The sequence below is a fragment of the Megalobrama amblycephala genome, linkage group LG21 (assembly GCF_018812025.1).
Source record: "Megalobrama amblycephala isolate DHTTF-2021 linkage group LG21, ASM1881202v1, whole genome shotgun sequence".
Taxonomy (NCBI): Eukaryota; Metazoa; Chordata; class Actinopteri; order Cypriniformes; family Xenocyprididae; genus Megalobrama; species Megalobrama amblycephala.
The window spans coordinates 21,017,906-21,039,348 of record NC_063064.1 but is presented as its reverse complement, the minus strand read 5'-3'; the positions used below and the strand labels follow the sequence as shown (position 1 = coordinate 21,039,348).

The following is a 21,443-nucleotide window of genomic DNA, read 5'->3' as shown; positions in this document are numbered from 1 at the left end:
ATTTTCGGCATTTCTTTGCATTATTTAAGAAATAACAATACAGGCAAATGATCTATCAAATGTAATGTTTGTCTTTATAATTAAACGCTATGTTTGCCCTCCAGTTCTTGATTTTTATGAATGTTGCTGAGATCATGTCACTAAAATGGTGAGGCGTTTTACTAAATTACAAAGATGACTTTTTTATTACACTAATCAGCATTTACCATCTGGAAATCTGCATTTGCTTTTAGAGGAACCTTTACAAAAGAGTAATACAAACCATTAATTATTTAAATCACAACGAAGATTGATTTCATCATGCACAAACATAGGCTAATCATCACAAACTTTATTCATCTTAGTATTAGCATACACAAACCAAGAAACATAAAAATACACTTAGTAACAAATTAGATTTTATTTCATCATACAAAAAAAAAAAAAAATCCATAAGTATGTTAATCTATAAAAAATCTATAAAATATATATACTTTTTAATTGTCTTTCACAGTAAAACTCATTGTCATATTTTGGGACAAGGCATTTCATAGAAAGTCATGACTTTCTAGACATATTACTGTGTGTGTGTTTCTAATCAATGTTAAAACTCTATCCTTTAGTCCATCAGCTCCAATAAATTATTGAATAAATATGACTTGTCAGAAGGGCGTCCATGGATTCACACCTGGCTGGCAACCTCAGAGTCATCCTCATACAACCTATCTGGAGTCCTCAGAATGACCTGTTTCTGGGATACCTGTGGGAGCAAAACAAAAAGAGGTCAGTCCATAGGGAAATCTGTTTGCATTGGTTTAACATTCTACTAACCCTTGACTGCCTTAATAATAGTAAATGAAACTAGGGTGTGACTGCACAATCAGCAGCTCTGTGGTGTTGACTGAAGGCGTGTCAGAAATCTGGCCTGGGTTAAACAACAGCTGGGTCTTAAATCATGGTGTATCCTTATAAGACCATTATGAAATGTTTTAGATTGCATGTGCAAAATTTTGTCCCATTCTATCCCAGTATTTTCTGAAATATGTGTTAAAGCAGATATTCACAGGACAGGATAAACTAAAGAGTCTACTATTATTCTCAAAGCTCCTTGGATAATAACATATTGGAGTAGTAGTCTTCAGGACAACCCCAGCTGCCTCTGCATTTGAAACACATGACTCTGTAAATCATTGCATGACATGATATAGGAATTAAGCAAATGTGTGTCTCAGGCAGTGCTGATATTCCCAAAAACACTTTAAATAACTTCAGAAGGACAATCAAAGACCAAATGACTAAATTAACCAACCAAATCATGCATCTGAAAGTTTGTGGTTTTGGATTCCTGTGGTTTCTGGTAAATTTCAAAATGAGTGAATATGTGTCACTGTACAACTCAAGGTTCCTTGCTTTACTTGTGTCTTGAAGGCATTCATTTTCCAACTTAAATTTATTCAACAGGGACTTTTCAATCATTTGTTTTGTGACTTGTTGGTACATGTGCACTGCATTCTCCAGGTGTCCGATTGCACATTTTTCACTGTAGTGTAAATTACCTGACTCCCACCAAAATAACACTGGCACCCACATTCTTGTTTGAAAAACAGTTTGTTTTTGGGATTGATTTAAATCAGTGGTTCTCAAACGATGTGTCGCAACTCATGTGCCATGAAGCAATACTACTGGTTTAAATGGCAAACACAGTCTTATAAATTCGAAGTTCAGTCTCCTTATTACATTTTATGGTAATGGAGAACTTCACTCAACAAGTACTTCAATTAGTAATGGATTAGACTGAACATTATTAGGTCTTTGGGAAGTATCCTTAACAATGGACTGTGGTTTGATGAGTGACACCACAACATATGCTCAAGGTGTACTGGTGTATTATTGCCATCTTATGTACGATCAAATTCAACGTTTAGCAATAGGGGGGAAAAAAAACAAGCTAACAAAGACAACTATTGCTTTCAGCTGGGAACATGCCAGCTATTAAAACGCTGCTTGAGGGGATACTAAAGATTGAGTAGAGGTGCATTGGCCAAACAACTTATCTGGCTTTTTCTACACAAATAAAGGAGTTAATGGGCTGGGCCACTATCACCGTTTCCTTCCGTCCAATCAAGCTTTTGTCCATGAGGAATGGAATGCTCACCTACATATCAAGTTCACACACTTTAGCCACCATAAGCTTGAATGGAAATAAACAGCAGAACAACCTTGACTGCATGTTTTCCCACTAGATAGTTGTGTTAGTTGGAAAGTTCATGACCGTGGGGATTGGGAAAAGGCTTTGAGTGGAATGAAAACCTGTGTGTGTCAATACAAATAAACTCAAAGTAAGCAAATGATCCATCTGATGAAGTATTTGTAGTATGTGTGTGTAATGAAGCATGTAATCGCACTGCTTTAACTCCACTCTGGGTTTTCCCACTGCTTGATAATTTACTGGTGTGGGGAACCTGATCCGAGTTCGCTCCATTTGACAATCTGCACCCAGTTACCACTCTACTGAAGTTATTTTCAAAATGGGTCTTTTTATACCACGAGAAATCATGTTTGTGCAATTTCTCTACAGTTGTGAGAGTACTGCGTTAATATGATGATATAATTGTGGTAAATTTTGAACAGATCATAGTACCCATGCAACGACTTCCATGATCGTTCTAGTTGTTTGTGATTATTGAAGATTTTTTAGGATTTTACATAGATTTCACTCACAAAGAGCAGTTTAATCAACTAAATAGTTAAGAGCTGAGCATGACTACAACACATATTCACTAAAGAGATATCCATGACTGATTCCGTAAACTCCCATGACATTTTCGGGAAAGCATAATTTCACAATTCCCTGATTTTTCCAATTTATCCATGAGCGTGGGAAACCTGAAAGACTACCTATATGAGAGGAGAGAGTGATGTTACCCAACATTAAATTGCACAGGAAATCTGACGTCAACCATGCTCTGTCATTAATTTTAATTTGTACATTTGTATTTTTGATCATTTTTCCAACGTTTAAAAAATTCCATCTTTTATTTCATTTTGACTGCTAATAGTCGATTAGCATTAAAAAAAAAGGGTGAATTTTTGTCGACATGCAGTTGTTTTATTTATTAATATATGTCATACACAAAATGGAGCAGTATCGGAATATTTTTTGAATGAGCGAAAATACAGACACTGCTCATACTCATATGCACTATAGTTCAAAGATTTAAAAAAGAAAGAAAAGAAATTAAAACCTTTATTCACAGAGGATGGATGCATTCAATTGATCAAAACTGGCAGTAAAGACATTTATAATGTTACAAAAGATTTCTATATCAGAGATATTTCTACTCATCAAAAAAAAAAAAAAAAAATCAGTTTCCACAAAAATATTAAGCAGCACAAGTTTTCAACATTGATATTAGTAAGAAATGTTTCTTTAGCAGCAAATCAGCATATTAGAATGATTTCTGAAGGATCATGTGACACTGAAGACTGGAGTAATGATGCTGAAAATTCAGCTTTGCCTTCACGGGAATAAATTACATTTTAAATTAGATTAAAACAGAGGACAGTTATTTTAAATTGTATAATATTTCATATTATTACTTTTTTTACTGTATTTTTGATCAAATAAATGCAGCCTTGGTGAGCATAAGAAACATTTTTCAAAAACAATAGAACCTTCCCGACTCAAACTTTTGAACGGTCGTGTGCGCTGATTTATGTTCTAAATTCTAATGTCTCTGGCCAACCATAAACAACAAAACGACAATGATTTGTGTGCGGTTTGCTATTGTGCCATTCCCAAAACTAATTCCAATCAAAAGCTCTTTCACCGCTGAACACCACACCTAGATCCAGTAGTGATCTCACTTTGACGCAGCAGAGCATCAAGAGAACCTTTCCCAGTTCCACAGACAGGCCTGGGCAGTGTGTAACTGATCTGCTTTTTCTGGAAATTCCTCCCTCAACAGATTGATACATGATGGCAAGGTGATACAGCGGTATTGTTTTTCATAAAGAGCCAAGATAGTTACATACTTGGGGATTTTTTCCTTTCTCTTTGCAGGTCAATACATTTTATGCCCATTTATTCTGAGTGACTGTGAGGAACGACTATTTACCTGTTGTTCCTGGAACCTGTGGTGCTGGGAAAGTGAAAGCGGGGACTCTCGCCCAGGTGCATTTCGGATGCGGAGCGTGCCCTGCCTGTTCCGATCCAGTGATTGCGGTCGGAGTTGGCTGCGCTGATGCCATGATTTGAGCTCCTCCGACACCACCTGCCGCGGCAGGCCCCTGCTAGGGTGGTGAGGATACTCTCTTAGCGAAGGGGCCCGTGACAGTTTCACGTGGGCGGGTAACAACCTGCAACTTCGTTGCTGGGAAGGAAAAGCCTCACTGCAGCAGTACTCGTAGTGGCCATTAGAAGAATAAACAGGCGAAGGGGCCTGGTGGCTTATGTACGACCTTCCGCTGTCCATTTCTAAGGGGTGACCCCATCCGTCCTGCACATACTCTCTGGAAAAACTAGGTGAAGACTGATACTGAGGGTTCTTGTAGAAGTGGGTAGGGGAGCATCTTTGTGGTACATGACTATCAGCGAGGCTGGAATAATGGTATCCATACTGAGTTTGGTGGGGCCATGGAAGTTCCCCAGGGTACTCCTGGCAGGGCGAGCTGGCGTAGGACTGCACTGAGTGCTCCGAGTTGCTGTCCTCAGAACTAGAGTAGTACACATGGTTTCCGACATTCAATCTTATGGGGGAGTATTCTGATGGCGTCACCCCAAAGTCTGTCAACCGTCTCCTGGGGCCCCTTGAGCGCCCACGCTCCCGCTCGGGATCATAAGGGTTAGGTTCAGTGTTGGAAAATCTGTTAAAATGAGAAATTAATACATTTGTCAAGATTTTAGAAGGCCATAATATCCATAAAACACATGTGATCTGAAGTGTATACTCCAGTTCCAAAGTTTGGGGTCAGTACGATTTTTTGTTTTTTTTTTAAAGCTGCAGTCTGTAAGTTTTGCCTCTTTGTCGCCACCTCTGTTTGAAACCTGCAATTGCAGTTATTTGCAGAATTATCATCTTTACGTGGGTTGTGTATTGGCACAGCTCCTCAGCACGGATGAGCCTAATGTTTGCTGTCAGTCACTGCACTGGTGGATACTGTACTTCAGAATCACAGAACAAGTAACTAACAATCTGCCACTTTTGTTCTGACCAACTGAGAAAAAAGCATTACAATAAATCGCGCTACCAATGGTGATTAAATCTAACGATCGCTTAGCTCGGATCACGTCAAACTGTGCAAATTATTATTACTGTTATAATTTGTTCTCAAATTGTTAATGTTAACAACATCAGCATTGCATAACTACTTGTATATAGTGTGTATTAACGTTACCTGTAGATTTCAATTTCTGTAGTCTACTCTCTAAAGTTAATTTGTCATAACATACAATCCGCCATCAAAATGATAAGTTTAATTTTTCCAGCTGCTTTGAGAAAAGGCTATAAATTATCACATGACATATAGCTGGGACTCCTAGCTGGGACTCCTTCATAATGTAAACAGATGTGACGTAATGACGCAAAGGCGCTCGAATTTCCTGTGGAAACTCACCAGTACCACTCTATTTAGAAAACATTATTACAAGCTTACCATTGTGATTCGGGCTAAGGTAAGCAGATAGTTTTGAACACTGGCTGGTTATGTACTTGCTCAAAAATTTATTTTGGATCATTTTTAACCAAAAAAAGTTACAAACTGCAGCTTTAACTAAAACTTTTATTCAGCAAGAATGCATTAAATTGATCAAAAGTGGCAGTAAAGAAACATTTAAACATTATATTAATCAAAGAATCCTAAAAAATCTATGATGGTTTCCACAAAAATATTAAGCACCACAACTGCACAAATTTGTTCATAACAAGAAATGTTTTTTTAACAGCAAATCAGCATATCATTATAGGCTTGTTCGAGATGCATCAGCGCTGCGCAGACCGATCGGTGTATGACATCAAAGTACCGCGAGAGCGATTCAAAAGCATAAGGAATCATAAGCTCTCCAAACGCTCTCGCAGTAGTTTGATGTTATACGCCGATCGGTCTGCACAGCGCCGATGCATCTCGAACAAGCCTGATGATTTCTGAAGGATCATGTGACACTGAAGACTGGAGTAATTCAGCTTTGCCATCACAGGAGTTAAATTAAGAAAATATATTTAAATAGAAAAAACAACATCAACAACAAAAAGTTATTTTAAATTAAAATAATATTTCACAATATTACCGTTGCAGCCTTGCTAAGCATAAAAAACTTCTTTCAAACACATTACATAATCATACCGACCCCAAACTTTTGAACGGTAATGTATATAAGAGATTTGTGAGTAAACTGCGAGCAGACCTAAGGGATTGTCTCCTGCGCAGGTGCATCTCTGGAGTGGAGGGTGCGCTGCAGGACTGTGTGTGTTTCAGGGCAGCATGGGTGGGTATTTGTAGTGGTATCCCGGCCTCCACAAGACAAACCTCCAGAGGAGGCAAGGTGGGGGTAACAGCAGGACTACTACAGATGATTAGAAAAACAAAAGCAGTTATTTTTACAAATACGAAGACAAAACCAAAACAGTACAGCTGTAGTTCTGTTTTTACATGTTCTACTGAAAACAATACGTGTCTTCCATAAATCAACCTTGAGATGCCATTACAGCAAAGGAGGTGTGGTCATACCCACCCTAAAAATTACTATGTGATGTCTTAATGACCAGGTGAGTCAAAACTGCTTTAACAAAGGTCATTGATCACATGCTTTTCACATTTAACACTTGCTTTGCACTGTAAAAGATTCAAAGAAAAAAAAGAGAGATTTACTTGGATTTGATGCTACTAGATCTTTTCTTTTTCTGATAGGGCTGATCCAAACTAGTCTCCATCCAGGGAGAGTTTTGAATGGGGGCAGGGTCATGCTCTAAGATTGGACTCTGGCATGTGTGCAAATCCTCCAGGGATTGTGGAGGTGTTTGATGGGAAATGGCCTCGAGGGGCAGGTAGGAGGGGCCTACAGGTGTATGAGGAGGGGGATGAGAGATGGTTATAGTTGGAGGGTGAAGATCTACAGCAGGAGCAGGAGGCTCTGAAGAAAGCTGGGAAGACAGTTCCTCTGAAACATGGATGAGACATAAATGGTACATGGGTAAATGACTACTAGCATGGAGAAACATTTTTGTTTCAAAATAAATATATATAAAACATATATTTTTTGTACATTTCTGAAAAACGCATGGTTTTCACTTACCCTCATCAAGAACAGCTGAGTCTGACAATGAGCTATCATCTGAAGCACCTTGATACAAAACATAGAAACATAAAACATGTTTGTTAATCAAGCTCATTACACAGTGCAAAAAAAACAAAAACGCGCATATAAATCCGTCACCTTGCTGTGCTATCATGCCAGGGCGTGGTGAGGATCGGCTGTGTTCCAGTCGTAACCTGAACACGGCTTCCTGAAGATCTTTGAGTTTCCTTTCCTCCCGATGGTACTGCTGTAGACGACTCCTCTTCACCGCCTTGCTAGGATGGTTCTCCTGGCACAGTCTCTGAGCCGCCATGTATATCTGCTGCTGAAGAGCCAGATCAGCCTCCACCGAGTTCAGCTCGGCGTTCTGTGTGCCATGTACGTGATTGGTTTGTGAGATTCAAACTTATTTATAGGAATAGTACTGGTCCTTCAGAGTATGTCTAATAAAACAGTCCATTTTTATCCAGATCTTTATTATGTCAGTTGTGTCAGTTCAGGTCTTTACCTCAGTTCTATGTAGGATGCTTGGCTCATCTAACTTAAAAGAAGCTCCGATGCGCCTGCGAATTTGAGGCGGCTTCTCTCCAGGTAACAGGGGATAGTCTGAGGACAAATGTCCTGTGAGCTCCTGAAAGAGAAGAGGGAATTGATTATGAATGCACTGCTTTTATTTTACAGCTGCTAAATGGCAGATAGTAAAATTCTATACTATTTTGTCTAAATAAGAAATAAAACAATAAAAAGCTAAAATCAATCTTCAAGCGAATTTAGGCATCACATTATACATTATACTGCACAGTATGAAATTCAATTATTGGTGCTTTGAAAGGATTAGTTCACTTTCAAATGAAAATTACCCCAAGCTTTACTCGCCCTCAAGCCATCCTAGGTGTATATGACTTTCATCTTTCTGATGAACACAATCGGAGAAATATTAATAAATATCCTGATGCATCTGAGCTTTATAACGGCAGTGAGCAGGATCAATGAGTAAGAGCTGAAGAAAGTGCTTCCATCCACATCCATCCATCGTAAGCGTACTCCACATGGCTCCGGGGGGTTAATAAAGGCCTTCTGAAGTGAAGTGATGCGTTTGTGTAAAAAAATATCCATATATAACAAGTTATGAGTAAAATATATAGTAAAATATCTAGCTTCCGCCAGAGCACTTTCCATATTCAAGTTACGAAGAAAGTGTCAATTGGCATGGCGTCAGTTACACTTTTTCGTAAGCGTAAGCTTTGAGAACTGCAAGAGATTTACACTTTCTTCATACATTGAATACGGAAGGCAGTCTGGCGGAAGCTAGATATTTTACTTTATAACTTGTTAAATATGGATATTTTTTACACAAACGCATCGCTTTGCTTCAGAAGGCCTTTATTAACCCCGCGGAGCCGTGTGAAGTATATTTATGATGGATGGATGTGGATGGAAGCACTTTCTTCAGCTCATACTCGTGACCCCTGTTCACTGCCATTATAAAGCTTGGATGCGTCAGGATATTTATTAAAATATCTCTGATTGTGTTCATCAGAAAGAAGAAAGTCATATACACCTAGGGTGGCTTGAGGGTGAGTAATTTTCATTTGAAAGTGAACTAATCCTTTAATCATAGCAAATCTAGATGTAAAAAAAAAAAAGAGAAAATGCGCATTACAATTAAATATACAATAAAATTCATGAAAATTGGTCAAAATCTTACTGATATATTGTGTATCCCTACAACTGATGTCTTTAAAACTGGTATTTAAATTTATTTGGGGCGGTCAAGCAGATCTGTAATCTGTCAATGCAATTTGTAAGGATAATTACATTAATTATACTTAATTAAGTAAAAAAAAACAAAGTCAAAAGCAAGTTATCAAGACAAGCCTTTATCCAGAATTCCTGTTTCTCCAGTGTGAAACCTTTTAGCGAGTTGGGACAAGTTATCGCTTTCAACTGCTACATTATGCAAGCCTTTTGTTGAAATATTTGGTTCTTTCCTAAGCTGTACCAAGAGCCCTACCTGCCACGCTAAACCTGCCATCTATCTTCTCCAAATCCATGCCAGCATAAGTTTAGATACAATTCTCTTTGAGACAAAAACCACAAGCCCACAGCTCTTTAAAGAGCCATAATAGAGGTGAAGCCCTTCAAAAAACAGATGATACACACACTAGCGTGACTTCAGACTTATTGTGACATAAAGGTGTCTGTCATCAGACACTGAGGAACACCTGGACAAGCCCCAGCAAGTGACTCCAACAGCAAACAATGATGCATTTCGGACTACGCTAGAAAGCCTCTGGATCTGAAGATGATTAACTTTGGTGACTTGCTCACTCAGTCAGTGCCATATTTTTATTACTTATTAAATATCTTGTCATGTTCTTTAGAGGGGTGAGAATGTTTTTATTATTGATAGGAAGATCTTCTAAAGAAGTTATTTATGGTAGAAAATTGAACTTCAAAAACATGATGTTATCAGCATGCACTGGAAGTCCCCTCTAATTTCCTAATTCCAATGTGAAAACTTCCTTATCTCTCTTTAGTAGTGTTTTGGTGGGTGCATGTGACTTACGGCCTCTCTGATGCAGAGTTTCTTCAGTTCCAGTAAACACATCTTCAGCCTGTCCTCCAGAGCTTGCTGCTTCAGTTTCATGACCCGAGTATGAGTTTTTACATCCTTCATCACTGTCATGGGGCTATCAGGCCCTACAACACATAACACATAAAACTCCTGATGAGGAGCAGCTTCAAGATAATAACAGAAAATCAGCAATTATATGAAGAATTTTTTTTTGTTATAATACTAGTATAGCCAGTAAAGATGATATAACTCTACATGTTGTCTGTACTAAATCTAAATCATAACTAAATTATGACTGGCAGCCCAAATATAGTGTCGTAACCACAAAAAAACCTAATGATGGCAAATTATAATCAGTGTCTGCTCACGTGCATATCTTAGAAGCGGATCTAAACTTTCAGGAAACAAATACTCATATATGATCAAAAATGAAAATGAAGGTTACTTATGAGTCACTGAAAACGGCTAAATGAGTGACAACAAAGAATTTTTTTTTTCTGTATCCAGTGACTGCAGTTAAAAGCCTCTGGCATGTCTAGAGAGCTTATCTACTGAATTCTTCAACATACATTTTCAATCAATCATGTGACAGCACGCAAAGACATATCTGAACAATGACAAAAAAGAAAACATTCAACTGCACAGGAAAAAAGGGTTTCTTTTAAAAACCTGCTATAGTGTGGTGGTTGCTTCCGATTCAACCGTTAGAGGTGTAATGTACATTACAATGTACCTTGTTAGTGAAAGAAGTGAAAACTAATCACTAAATCATGCATCTGAAAATGCATGTAAAGTAAAAAAACTACCCATTCAAAACTTTGGGATTGGTTCATTTTATGTTTTTGAAAGAAGTCTCTTATGCTCACTCTTATGCTCGCCAAAAAATACAGTAAAAACAAAATAATTAAAATAGTGAAATAGTATCACAATTTTAAAATGTTATTTATTACTGTTATGTCAAATGACTGAATTTTGAATTTTCAGCATCATTACTCCAGTCTTTAGTGTCACTTGATCCTTCAGAAATCATTCTAATATGCTGATTTGCAGCTCAAGAAACATTTCTTATTATTTATTTGAAATAGCAATCTTTTGTAACATTATAAATGCCTTTACTTTTACTTTTTGTCAATTAAATATTAAGTATTAATTTCTTTCCAAAGAAATGTACTTACCCCACACTTTTGAATGGTAGTGTATATATAAAATACTTTTGTGTGTGACAAATTTATGCTTCCCAATTTCCTAAATATTTAATCATTTCATTGAACTATACAGAAGAAAGTCATATATATTTAAAATGACATGATGGTGAGTAAATGATGACAGAATTGTCATTTGTGGTGAACTATCCCTTTAACCTCACAACAACATGCTACATAATACAGCATGCAGAATGTCATTATACAGCCAAGGTGTAACTGAAACTAAACCTACCAGAATGCAGAATAACTCCACTGTCAGTATCACTGATCTCCTCTTTGCCTTCCATGACTACTGGTCAAGTGGTCTTCGAAGTGAAAGCCTTGGTTTTCTCTTACTTCACGAGTTCCTAAAAAGCAAATACAACTTTTATCACACTCATGCTCACTCACCAGTGACCAATTTAGCTGTTCAATTTAGCCAAAGTGAACAAAACCTAGTCTCGTGGAACCACTCAGCCCCTCAGCCGTGACGGGTCTCCTGACCCAGAGCCACAGGGGTCAGAGCGGATTCCAGGAGACTGTTCTGGCAAACAATAGTTTTCACAGGGCCACTAAAAATCACAGTCTAACTACGCCTCTCGGCTTTGCGCCGTCAGCAGGAGCTTAGGGAAGCTTTAACTAAGAGGGCATTCAAGTAAGTACTCTTCCTCCTGTATCTGAAAAATGTCCATTTTCCAGGAGGAACAAGGGTGTGCTGTGCTTAGATTACAACACTGGAATGCCTGAGACAGAAGAGGTTAATGAAAAGGGCTACTATGCCTCATTGCACTCACTTGTAATTAATTAACCTTGATTCACTACAACAGTTTGTCGGACTACTTAAAGGAAGTTAAAAAGGAATTGTGATTAGCTACACAGTGGTTTGCGCATTACTTACATTTACATGTATGCATTTGGCAGATGCTTTTATACTAAACATCTGACATTGATTTACACATTTACTGAGAATTGAAACTATGACTTTGTATTGTTATAGCGCAATGCTGTTTTAGCTACAGGAAAAGATAATGACTAATTAGCATGTGCATACAAGACTACGATGAGCTGCTTAGTGTTATTCATTCAATATCTATATATTGACATGAAAAATGTTTGAATAATTTTTTATTGGACTGTATATAATATGTGCACACACACAAAAATAATTCACAGTGCCAAAGTTCAGACCACTGTCAGCTTGTGACACATATGTTCTGCGGTGTATGACTCTGACAGTAGTCTGAACAGCTTCCTGTTAGTATGTCAAAATGTTATTTTACGTCATGATGACAATGTCCTGAGCAAGTTGTGAATATCTACAGTTAGTGAATGATTAAAAGATGTTAAATATTAGATGTATAATCAGTCAGCTGCGGGATTACAGTGACAGTGCATTACAGTTGTGACTTTATTACTTTGAAACTAAAGATGACTCTGGCGTGCTCTCTAAGTCACTAATAGTGCAACCGGATCAGTCATTCATAACATTACAATCTTTGAAAGAAATAGCACAAAGAAATAAGCTCATGTCAATAAGGTCTTTATTTTATGTTATTTCATGTTAACTGCTCTACCAGAAATGGATGAAATATTAAATCCTAACCAATACCATTAAAAAAACATTTCTTACCATTTAAATTACCATTTCTTGACTTGAGAATGAGTGGCGGTAAAAAAGTTGGTGTCATTCATTAGTAGACTCGATATTAAAGAACCGATAACAGATTCATTTAAAAAGTGTGAATATTGGTAAAAGAAAAATCCGTCCAACCCACGTTTAGAAAAAAACCCCCAAAACAAAACAGAGTTTAAACACATTAAACTACCCAAAATGAAAATATTACTTGAAATTACTTAACAAATCACAAGACCAGTGAAAACATTTTTTAAAGACAACTGTGCTGGCAAGCTTTTACCTGAGCTTGTATGATGCCTTGTATGATAAACTACAGTCATTATCAAATAAAAGTACTTACATATTGAAAAACACTGATTCCTCTTAAAGTATAAGTGCATCTGGTAAACAAAATCAGTTGATTTCCATGAGATGTCTAGCTCCACACTACACTCTTGACTCTGGATGAGTAACAGTAGGAGTTCGTACTGTGAAATGAACCTGGGCGCGTCTTGCACATACCTCTGTGTGTGTGTGTGTGTGTGTGTGTGTGTGTGTGTGTGTGTGTGTGTGTGTGTGTGTGTGTGTGTGTGTGTGTGATATCACAGCGTCACACCTCTTGTAGACACTTGACGAAGGCTATAATAACTCACTCTCTTGTCTTAGTTATCAGCATGTACATACACAAGTATGTAACAAGTGATGAAATCGCATCATAAAGGTGTAAACAAGTCGAGTCCAGAAAATCTAGAAACTAAAAATGTACTTCAAACTTGGAAAGAAACAATACATGTTTCATTGTTTTAAAACATATAAATGTTTAAGAAATTAAATGACTAAGAAATGTTCAGTTTCTGCAATATTTCAGGGTCACTAATCAAATAAGCACATTTGTGACTGATCATGTGAACATTTTTGTACAGACAGTCAGATGATTGAAGCTCAAATGCTGTTCATATCTTCTCGAATTATTCTGGAGAACATGATCATCAGGTTTTACATAAGCTTTTATGTGCTTCAAATACTTCTGTTAAAGCAAAAGGGTGAGAAAACAAATAATCATTCTGAAATGCATTTTGATTTTTTTTTTCTTTACACTCAAATTGTTATACCAATAATATAATTTGCAATGACTGATCTGACTTTTTTGGCCTATACAGGTCCGTGTTTTTAGAAGATCCTGCTGCCCCCTACTGGTGACACCATTCTAAAACCATAAGCCTATCTACAAGAACTTTACGGATTACATTACTATTTATTAATATATGGGATAATTTACTGTAATCTGAAATAGTTTTGGGGCTTCTGATTTCTGCAATTTATATTTCTCTGATTACCCCAATTAAGATTACAATACCAAACAAGCAAGCAAACAAACCCCTTGTTCAATTGTTGTTGACATTCTTTTAAAGGTACTGTAATGTAAATGCTGTTGTCATGCATACAGTGTCCTCAGTGAGGCATTGTATAGACGATCATTCCACTCTGAAATTCTGAACCAATAGGAAACCAACCCACACACACAGATGTCAGAGGAACAGTTCTCCAGAACACCGTGGGAGACGCTGCACCTGCTGCTCTCATGCATCGCTCGCATACATTCAGGATCCTTGTCCTCACGCTGGCTCTCCAAGAATGCCAGTTAAACGCCTATAGGAGCCACCACGGCTGCCAGACGGGATAACATCATATCACCCAACAAATGACCAAGGAAACACGACTGCTGGAGCATACCAGTATCTGGTTTCACAACTAGTCTCCTACATTACTCTGTCAAAAAAAATTTGGCTACCCCTTAAGAAAGTACTAGGGTTTGCATATTCGAGTACTCAAACAACAACAAATGTCAAAGCCATGGGTGCTATTTTTTTAATAATAAAAATTAAAATATAATCAATTCAAAAATTAAAAAATCAGGCCTTTTTCGGCTCTTTTACTGTATTATTTCTTATAGTCACTGGATTTTGACCAGTTGCTAGGTTTACATATAACCAAATAACCAAATAATCAAATAATAACCAAAATTAAAGGTGCCCTAGAATTAAATATTGAATTTATATTGGCATAGTTAAATAACAAGAATTCAGTACATGGAAAAGACATACATTGAGTTTCAAACCCCATTGCTTCCTTCTTATATAAATCTCATTTGTTTAAAAGACTTCCAGAAAACACGCGGATCTCAACATAACACCGACTGTTACGTAACAGTCGGGATCATTAATATGTATGACCCCAATATTTGCATATATGCCAGCTCATGTTCAAGGCATTAGACAAGGAAAGGCAGCATTAACGTCTGGATCTGTGCACAGACAAGGTAAGCAAGCAAGAACAACAGCGAAAAATGGCAGATGGAGCAATAATAACTGACATGATCCATGATAGCATGATATTTTTAGTGATATTTGTAAATTGTCTTTCTAAATGTTTCATTAGCATGTTGCTAATGTACTGTTAAATGTGGTTAAAGTTACCATCGTTTCTTACTGTATTCACGGAGACAAGAGCCGTCGCTATTTTAATTTTTAAACATGTGCAGTCTGTATAATTCATAAATACAACTTCATTCTTTATAAATCTCTCCAACAGTGTAGCATTAGCCGTTAGCCACAGAGCATATAGCCTTAAACTCATACAGAATCAAACGTAAACATCAAAATAAATACTTTACTCACATAATTCGAAGCATGCATACAGCATGCATGACGAACATCTTGTAAAGATCCATTTGAGGGTTATATTAGCTGTGTGAACTTTGTAAATGCACTGTAATATAGTCGAGAGCTCGTGTGGCAGGGAGCACGCGATTTAAAGGGGCAGTGCTGCCAAAATCAGTGTATAGTTAATGATGCCCCAGAATAGGCAGTTAAAAAAAATGAATAAAAAAAAATCTATGGGGTATTTTGAGCTGAAACTTCACAGACACATTCAGGAGACACCTTAGACTTATATTACATCTTGTGAAAAAGCATTCTTGGGCACCTTTAAATAATAACCAAATAATCAGTTTATAATCGGATTGATGGCTTAATCTGACTACATTTCTAATTAGAAGGGGTGGTGTAGAGGTGAAATAATGCAATTAGCAGGAAAACATTAAGCATGCAAACATTTAAATCTGACTAATTTCTCAATCAAATTTTTAAAGTACCTTGCTCACATGCGCAATGCCGTGAATTGAATTGCAAAACTATAAAAAAGAATTATTGGTTTAACTTAAAAAAGTGGTTGCCTTAAAATTTTGAGTTCATTGAAATTAAAAAATTGAGTTAATACAATGAAGGCGATTGGTTTAATCAACAGAAACTCAAAATATTATGTTATCTGAACCACATTAATTATTGAAGTTCATTTGACAAAAGAAAAAAATGTTGCGATAAATCATGAAAATAATTTTTACAGTGAACATTTAGGGTCAATTTAAACAGAACTTTCAGAAACATACCTAGTGTAAAAACATATTCTCATATTTATTTTATTTTCATGATCGATCATTGCTGTCATTTTTGACTGCACTTCCATAAAGAAAATACAAAAACTACTTGTACTATTTTCCTCTTAGTCCCTCATTTTTATATCTTGACATCAAACAAAGATAGCATAAACAATAGGGTGAAATTGGGATCATGTCTACTTTTTAACAGGAACTTCAAAAACAAAGCACCATAAATGTAACATAAACAGAGGGCTGACTGGACCCATGAGCTACAGTATATATCAAGTTTTCTTTAATGTTGTGTTAGAAAGAAAGTCATGTGGGTTTAAAACAACATGATGGCAGAATCCAGAAATCCTTACTTGCCTTTGCCTACATAAGCATGGGCTGGGGCTCCACAAACACAGAATAGAGCACTGACCTCTGAACTGACCAGATTTAGCTACAAGACTTTAGTTAAGGAAGTAATTGAGTTTTCTGGATCATGTTATTTGTGTCAGAATAAACCCCAAAGGGACTTCCCTGCTAGGAGATACTGTAGGCCCAAGTGTTCTATTTCAGACAAATCAAGCAAACACAGTTGATTTAGTAGGGAACTTTCCGAAAACTGATGCTGATTAAGAAAACAATGACAATTAATTAGTACTTGTTTATCTGCTAACTACTGGGATGACATTAATTAGTTGATTCTAGGATTGTTTTTTTTTTTATCTTTCTGTAGCTTTATACCACAACCTGCTATGAAGACAGCTAGTACAAGTTCTTTTCTGTTAAAAGGGTCATCAAAAGTGCATGTGACGTTATGTGGCAACAGTAGTTTGCAAGGCCAGAGACGGGTCAGATATCTAAACTAACATACTTTTCAAGACAGTTGTGATTGAATATACATTGTTTATTTAGTGCTACATCCACTGGATTTCCATAGGATTAGCTGTCTACAAGGTTAAACTGATATTGTGTGGAAGCCCGTAGATTCATATCTCCCCTCTTCCCAGGATGTCGGATTAGCATGTATGGGAGCTGGAGAGAGTTTTATTATTGTGGGAATCTCCCCCATCCTGCCCATTCAGACAGGGAGCTCAGGCATGCTGGGAACACCAGTGAACTGTGACAGTCACATATTAACCTTAACTTGGGTCCTGTCTACACCAGAAACAAAAATGATGTGCATAATAAGGTCTATGAGGTGAAATTTTACTTGATTTACATTGAAGATTTAGAAAAAAAGCATGATGTTGAATCTTTTGCCATTATATATGAGGGAATAAACACTCACCGGCCACTTTATTAGGTACACCTTGCTAATACCGCGTTGAACCCCTTTTTGCCTTCAGAACTGCCTTCATTTTTCATTGCACAGATTCAACAAGGTGCTGGAAACACTCCTCAAAGACATCAGTCCCTATTGACACGACAGCATCACGTAGTTGGTGTAGATTTGTCAGCTACACATCCATAATGCATATCTCTCGTTCCACCACATACCATAGATGCGCTATTGGATTGAGATCTGGTGACTGTGGAGGCCATGAGTATGGTTAACTCATTGTCATGTTCAAGAAACCAGTTTGAAACCAGTTTCATGACATTGCATGCACATTGTAAAAAGTAAAATGTGCAACTATTTTATATGATCTAACCCTTAAATTTTTTAGTGTAAACCAATCTAGTTCTAGTCTAATTTAGGGCTGTCAAACGATTAATCACGATTAATCGCATACAAAATAAAAGTTTGAGTTTGCCTAATATATGTGGGTGTACTGTGTGTAATTATTATGTATATATAAATACAAACACATCCATGTATATATTTGAGAAACATTTACAAGTATATGTATTTATTTATATTTTTATATAATTTATATTATATATAAATACATTTTTTGTACATAAATAACATATTTCTCTTAAATGTATACATTAATTTGTGTGTTTTTATATATACATATTAATTACACACATTACTCACACATATATTATACAAACTCAAACTTTTATTTTGTATGCGATTAATCGCGATTAATCGTTTGACAGCCCTTGATGTCAGTCATTTTAAATAATACTTTCGACTTGACTTAAACAAGTAAATTTAAGCATGTTTTAGTTCACCTGAGAAAACATTTACTGAAGTTTAAAGTATCAGCAAAAAACAATGAATATTAGGCTAAACTAAATTAAAGTATAACAATTATACTGAATAAAAGTTACAATAAAGGTATGTGACATACTGAAAGTGTAGCCGAGCAATCTAAAGCATAGCATGTGAACAAAAAAGGGATGTTACACTTAAGACATATTATGTAACACAGAAGAATAGGATTAGTCCAGATAGATAGAAAAGAAGAAAATGGTCTACTAAGGGGTAACCATAACAAGACTTTTGTCAAAACAGCACTCCACGAAACATCCTCTTACACTGAAAAAACATTTCTATCTTCAAGTATGAGGAAATGTTATATTTAGCCTTAATAGGAATAGGAAGGTCCAAAATATACATTCTGTGAGTCACTGTCAGTAATTAGTGACTTGTAATTACTATCCACAGAAAGACACTGCATAATTAAAGCGTGAGAGACCCAGAGGGAATAAGGCTCTCTGAGGCCTGTGAACACCAACACCGCACCCTGGCATTTGGTAGTTGTGTGGCCGTGAGGCTCCCTTTTGGGAAAAAGAGGATGTAAAGTGGAAATTGGTTTCAATTGAGCCAAAGCACAGATGGATTCTCTGATGTGGACTAAAGTGTCGTGCGCTATACCACCAGCATAGCCGTGCAGCACCAATCCCTCAGGCTGCAAACCCCAGGAGTACTTTCCCTTTGTATATTCATTACAACTGCGGCAAGACTCAGAAGATGAAACAGACCTCACAGATCCTGGCTTAACTCACTCTGCTGCAACTGAGGCGGTGGTAGTATGTCTACTAGTGGAAAATGTTTGCGGCTAGTTCACCCGGGACATAGCACACATTGAATATAATCATTATAATAGGCAAATAGTAGAATAATAACAGAAGAAAAAAAAACACAAAAACTTTGAAGAGCCCATTGAAGGAATATTCTGGGTTTCAAAAGCTCTTGGCAAAATGTTGATTACTACAAAATATCTTTGATTTGACCCTACTTTTCTTAAAAAAAAAAAAGAAGAAAAGCACTTACAATGGAAATGAATGAGGCCCAAAAAAGGCTTACAAGCCTTTTCAGTGTAAAGTTCCAGTTTTGCAATGACAACGTATTGCTTAAAACCTGAATGTAAAAAGTGACAAAAACAAGTTTAAAGCTCAAATAATGCTTAAGTTTTAAAAGAATAATTATTTTAAGTTATATTATAAAAGCTATAAAAGCTTATAAGTTGTATTTTAAGCTTCATATTTATGTTTTTAAATTTGCATAAAAATGACCTCAATCACTTCCATTGTATATGCCTCACTGTAACTTTGATTTTGGGTTTTACAATCTAGTGATGAGTCGAAATAATGGTTGTGGTAATCAACGTTATGCCACAAATGCTGTCGATTGAACCCGGATTAAGAAATATTCCTTTAAATGTAAATTATAGTTTGCATATTCACAGTGGAATATTACTGCCACAAAAAAAGGAAATATGCAGGGCAGCATTGCACTGATGTTCCTTTATCTGGAACTCATGAAAACAATATATCATTTTAATCATATTAATCATCCTTTCTTTATCCGAGAGGAAGTGCAGTGTTTCTTTGAAATCAGTGTGTTATGGTTACATATGGCTTTAGTCTGTTCCTGTTTAGTCTTTGTGTCACTGCAAAGAACAGTGGATAGATATTCTAAGTATGCAACTGTGTAAAAGTAATGCATGTTTAATAAAAGACTATTTCTGACTAATTCCTTCAGGTTTACACGAGCTGAATGATGAGGCCACTAAACAGGAACCTGGATGTATTAGTTTGTAAATTAGAAAGGAAACTGAGTGACTCACTTTTCTAGAGTGACTGTTTTTACTTGCATCGCTCAAGAAAGACATCATACAGTCTAACATATTTTGTGTGGGAAGGAATATGAAAAGGAAATATGAGATAAAGTTATTCAGAAGAATTTAAAATAACACAACACAACAAATCAACAGATTACAAAAGTCAAATGTAATAAAATGTGCTGCCACACAAGTGGGTGAAATAGAAACATCACTACAGCGCCTGTCATTGTATTAGGCCACATCCAGAGGTGCTAATGAGAGCCCTAAAACTGAGCTGTCGGCAGCAAACAATACACACACGCTGCTTGGCTCCGGTTTGGCCGACCCTGGCTATGAACCAACAAAACCACAGATTCCAGAGCTATTCACGTTCAGTGGTCTACACACCTCCCTCTGATGCCGGCCCACTCAAATCACCCTTGATGCTCTGAGTCACACTGATCACTGGATTCCACAGCATTACAAGAGGAATGTTGTTCCTTTTGTAAGAAAGACAACTCAATAATGGAATGAGACTTCAGAGCATCGACTTTATTAGATAAAAAGCTTATTTCTGATCTGTTTTGAGACGGACTGACCTAGTTCAAGTGGCTTTATAAGCATCAAACCAAAATGAGCATTCCCACCTGAATAAATGAATGGTGTGTAAAATAATATCCACCTTTAGACAATGAAACAATATAAGCATGTGATTCTCACGGTGCAGCAAAAATACTCTGCAGGTTCTGAAACTTCTCTACACTGTCCATACAATACTAAACTTCCATATAAACAACAAGCACTGAAAAAAAAAAATCACACTGTATAAAATGTTTTCATATGTTTAACAACATCTCTGTTCCCATCCATTTTACGTGTCACAATATTTTCTGTCATATCTACTAATTTTTTGAGTTTTAAGAATTTAAAACTTAGTTTTCTTAGTTGCTAAATAAGTTCAAACAGTTCAAAAAGTGCAAAGGTAATATTACTGCAGGTTGTAGGTTTTGCATCACTTTGATTTTTCTTAAAAGTTTAAGTTGTAACAAATTGTGAACTACTTTTGTCTGGTTATTGAAAAGGATTTTCAAACTAATAAATGTTTACATTTAATTAAACGTAAAGTATCACTTAACCACAGAAACATACTAAAGCACTACAGCAGTGATACTTTCAACATAGAGCCTGGATTTGAGAATGCCGGGTTAATGTTACTTTGTTCAGTTTCGTTCAGTTCACAGTGCTTTAGAACTACGTAAAAGTAAATATACAATTTATACATTTTCTTTATATATGTCCAAATTTGAATACTTAAAAAGAGACTGAATACTTGCACAACTTTGGTTGAAGTGGCAGATACGCTCAATTTTCTTCTGGTGCTCTGTCTTAGTTCATGCTATGTATTAAGGATTAAGGAAAATATTACCA

At 36.5% G+C, this 21,443-nt stretch overlaps 1 protein-coding gene across 4 annotated transcripts in view; it reads right to left on the bottom strand.

Moving 5' to 3' along the window:
• Positions 1 to 246: 246 nt before the first annotated feature.
• inavab (innate immunity activator b) overlaps positions 247 to 21,443 on the bottom strand; it is a 56,608-nt gene continuing 35,411 nt past the window's right edge. The window contains exons 1-10 of one of the 4 annotated variants that reach the window (XM_048171752.1): positions 21,346 to 21,369; positions 11,289 to 11,403; positions 9,843 to 9,976; positions 7,782 to 7,904; positions 7,412 to 7,640; positions 7,271 to 7,318; positions 6,847 to 7,135; positions 6,383 to 6,541; positions 4,098 to 4,845; positions 247 to 739 (exon numbers count right to left, since the gene is read on the bottom strand). In XM_048171752.1, coding sequence (XP_048027709.1) covers positions 662 to 739; positions 4,098 to 4,845; positions 6,383 to 6,541; positions 6,847 to 7,135; positions 7,271 to 7,318; positions 7,412 to 7,640; positions 7,782 to 7,904; positions 9,843 to 9,976; positions 11,289 to 11,343 — 1,863 coding nt within the window. In that variant the 5' untranslated portion in view covers positions 11,344 to 11,403; positions 21,346 to 21,369 and the 3' untranslated portion in view covers positions 247 to 661. Of the gene's footprint in view, positions 740 to 4,097; positions 4,846 to 6,382; positions 6,542 to 6,846; positions 7,136 to 7,270; positions 7,319 to 7,411; positions 7,641 to 7,781; positions 7,905 to 9,842; positions 9,977 to 11,288; positions 11,404 to 13,011; positions 13,199 to 21,345; positions 21,370 to 21,443 lie in introns of those variants that run through there. The other 3 variants (XM_048171749.1, XM_048171751.1, XM_048171750.1) reach the window with 3 other exon arrangements.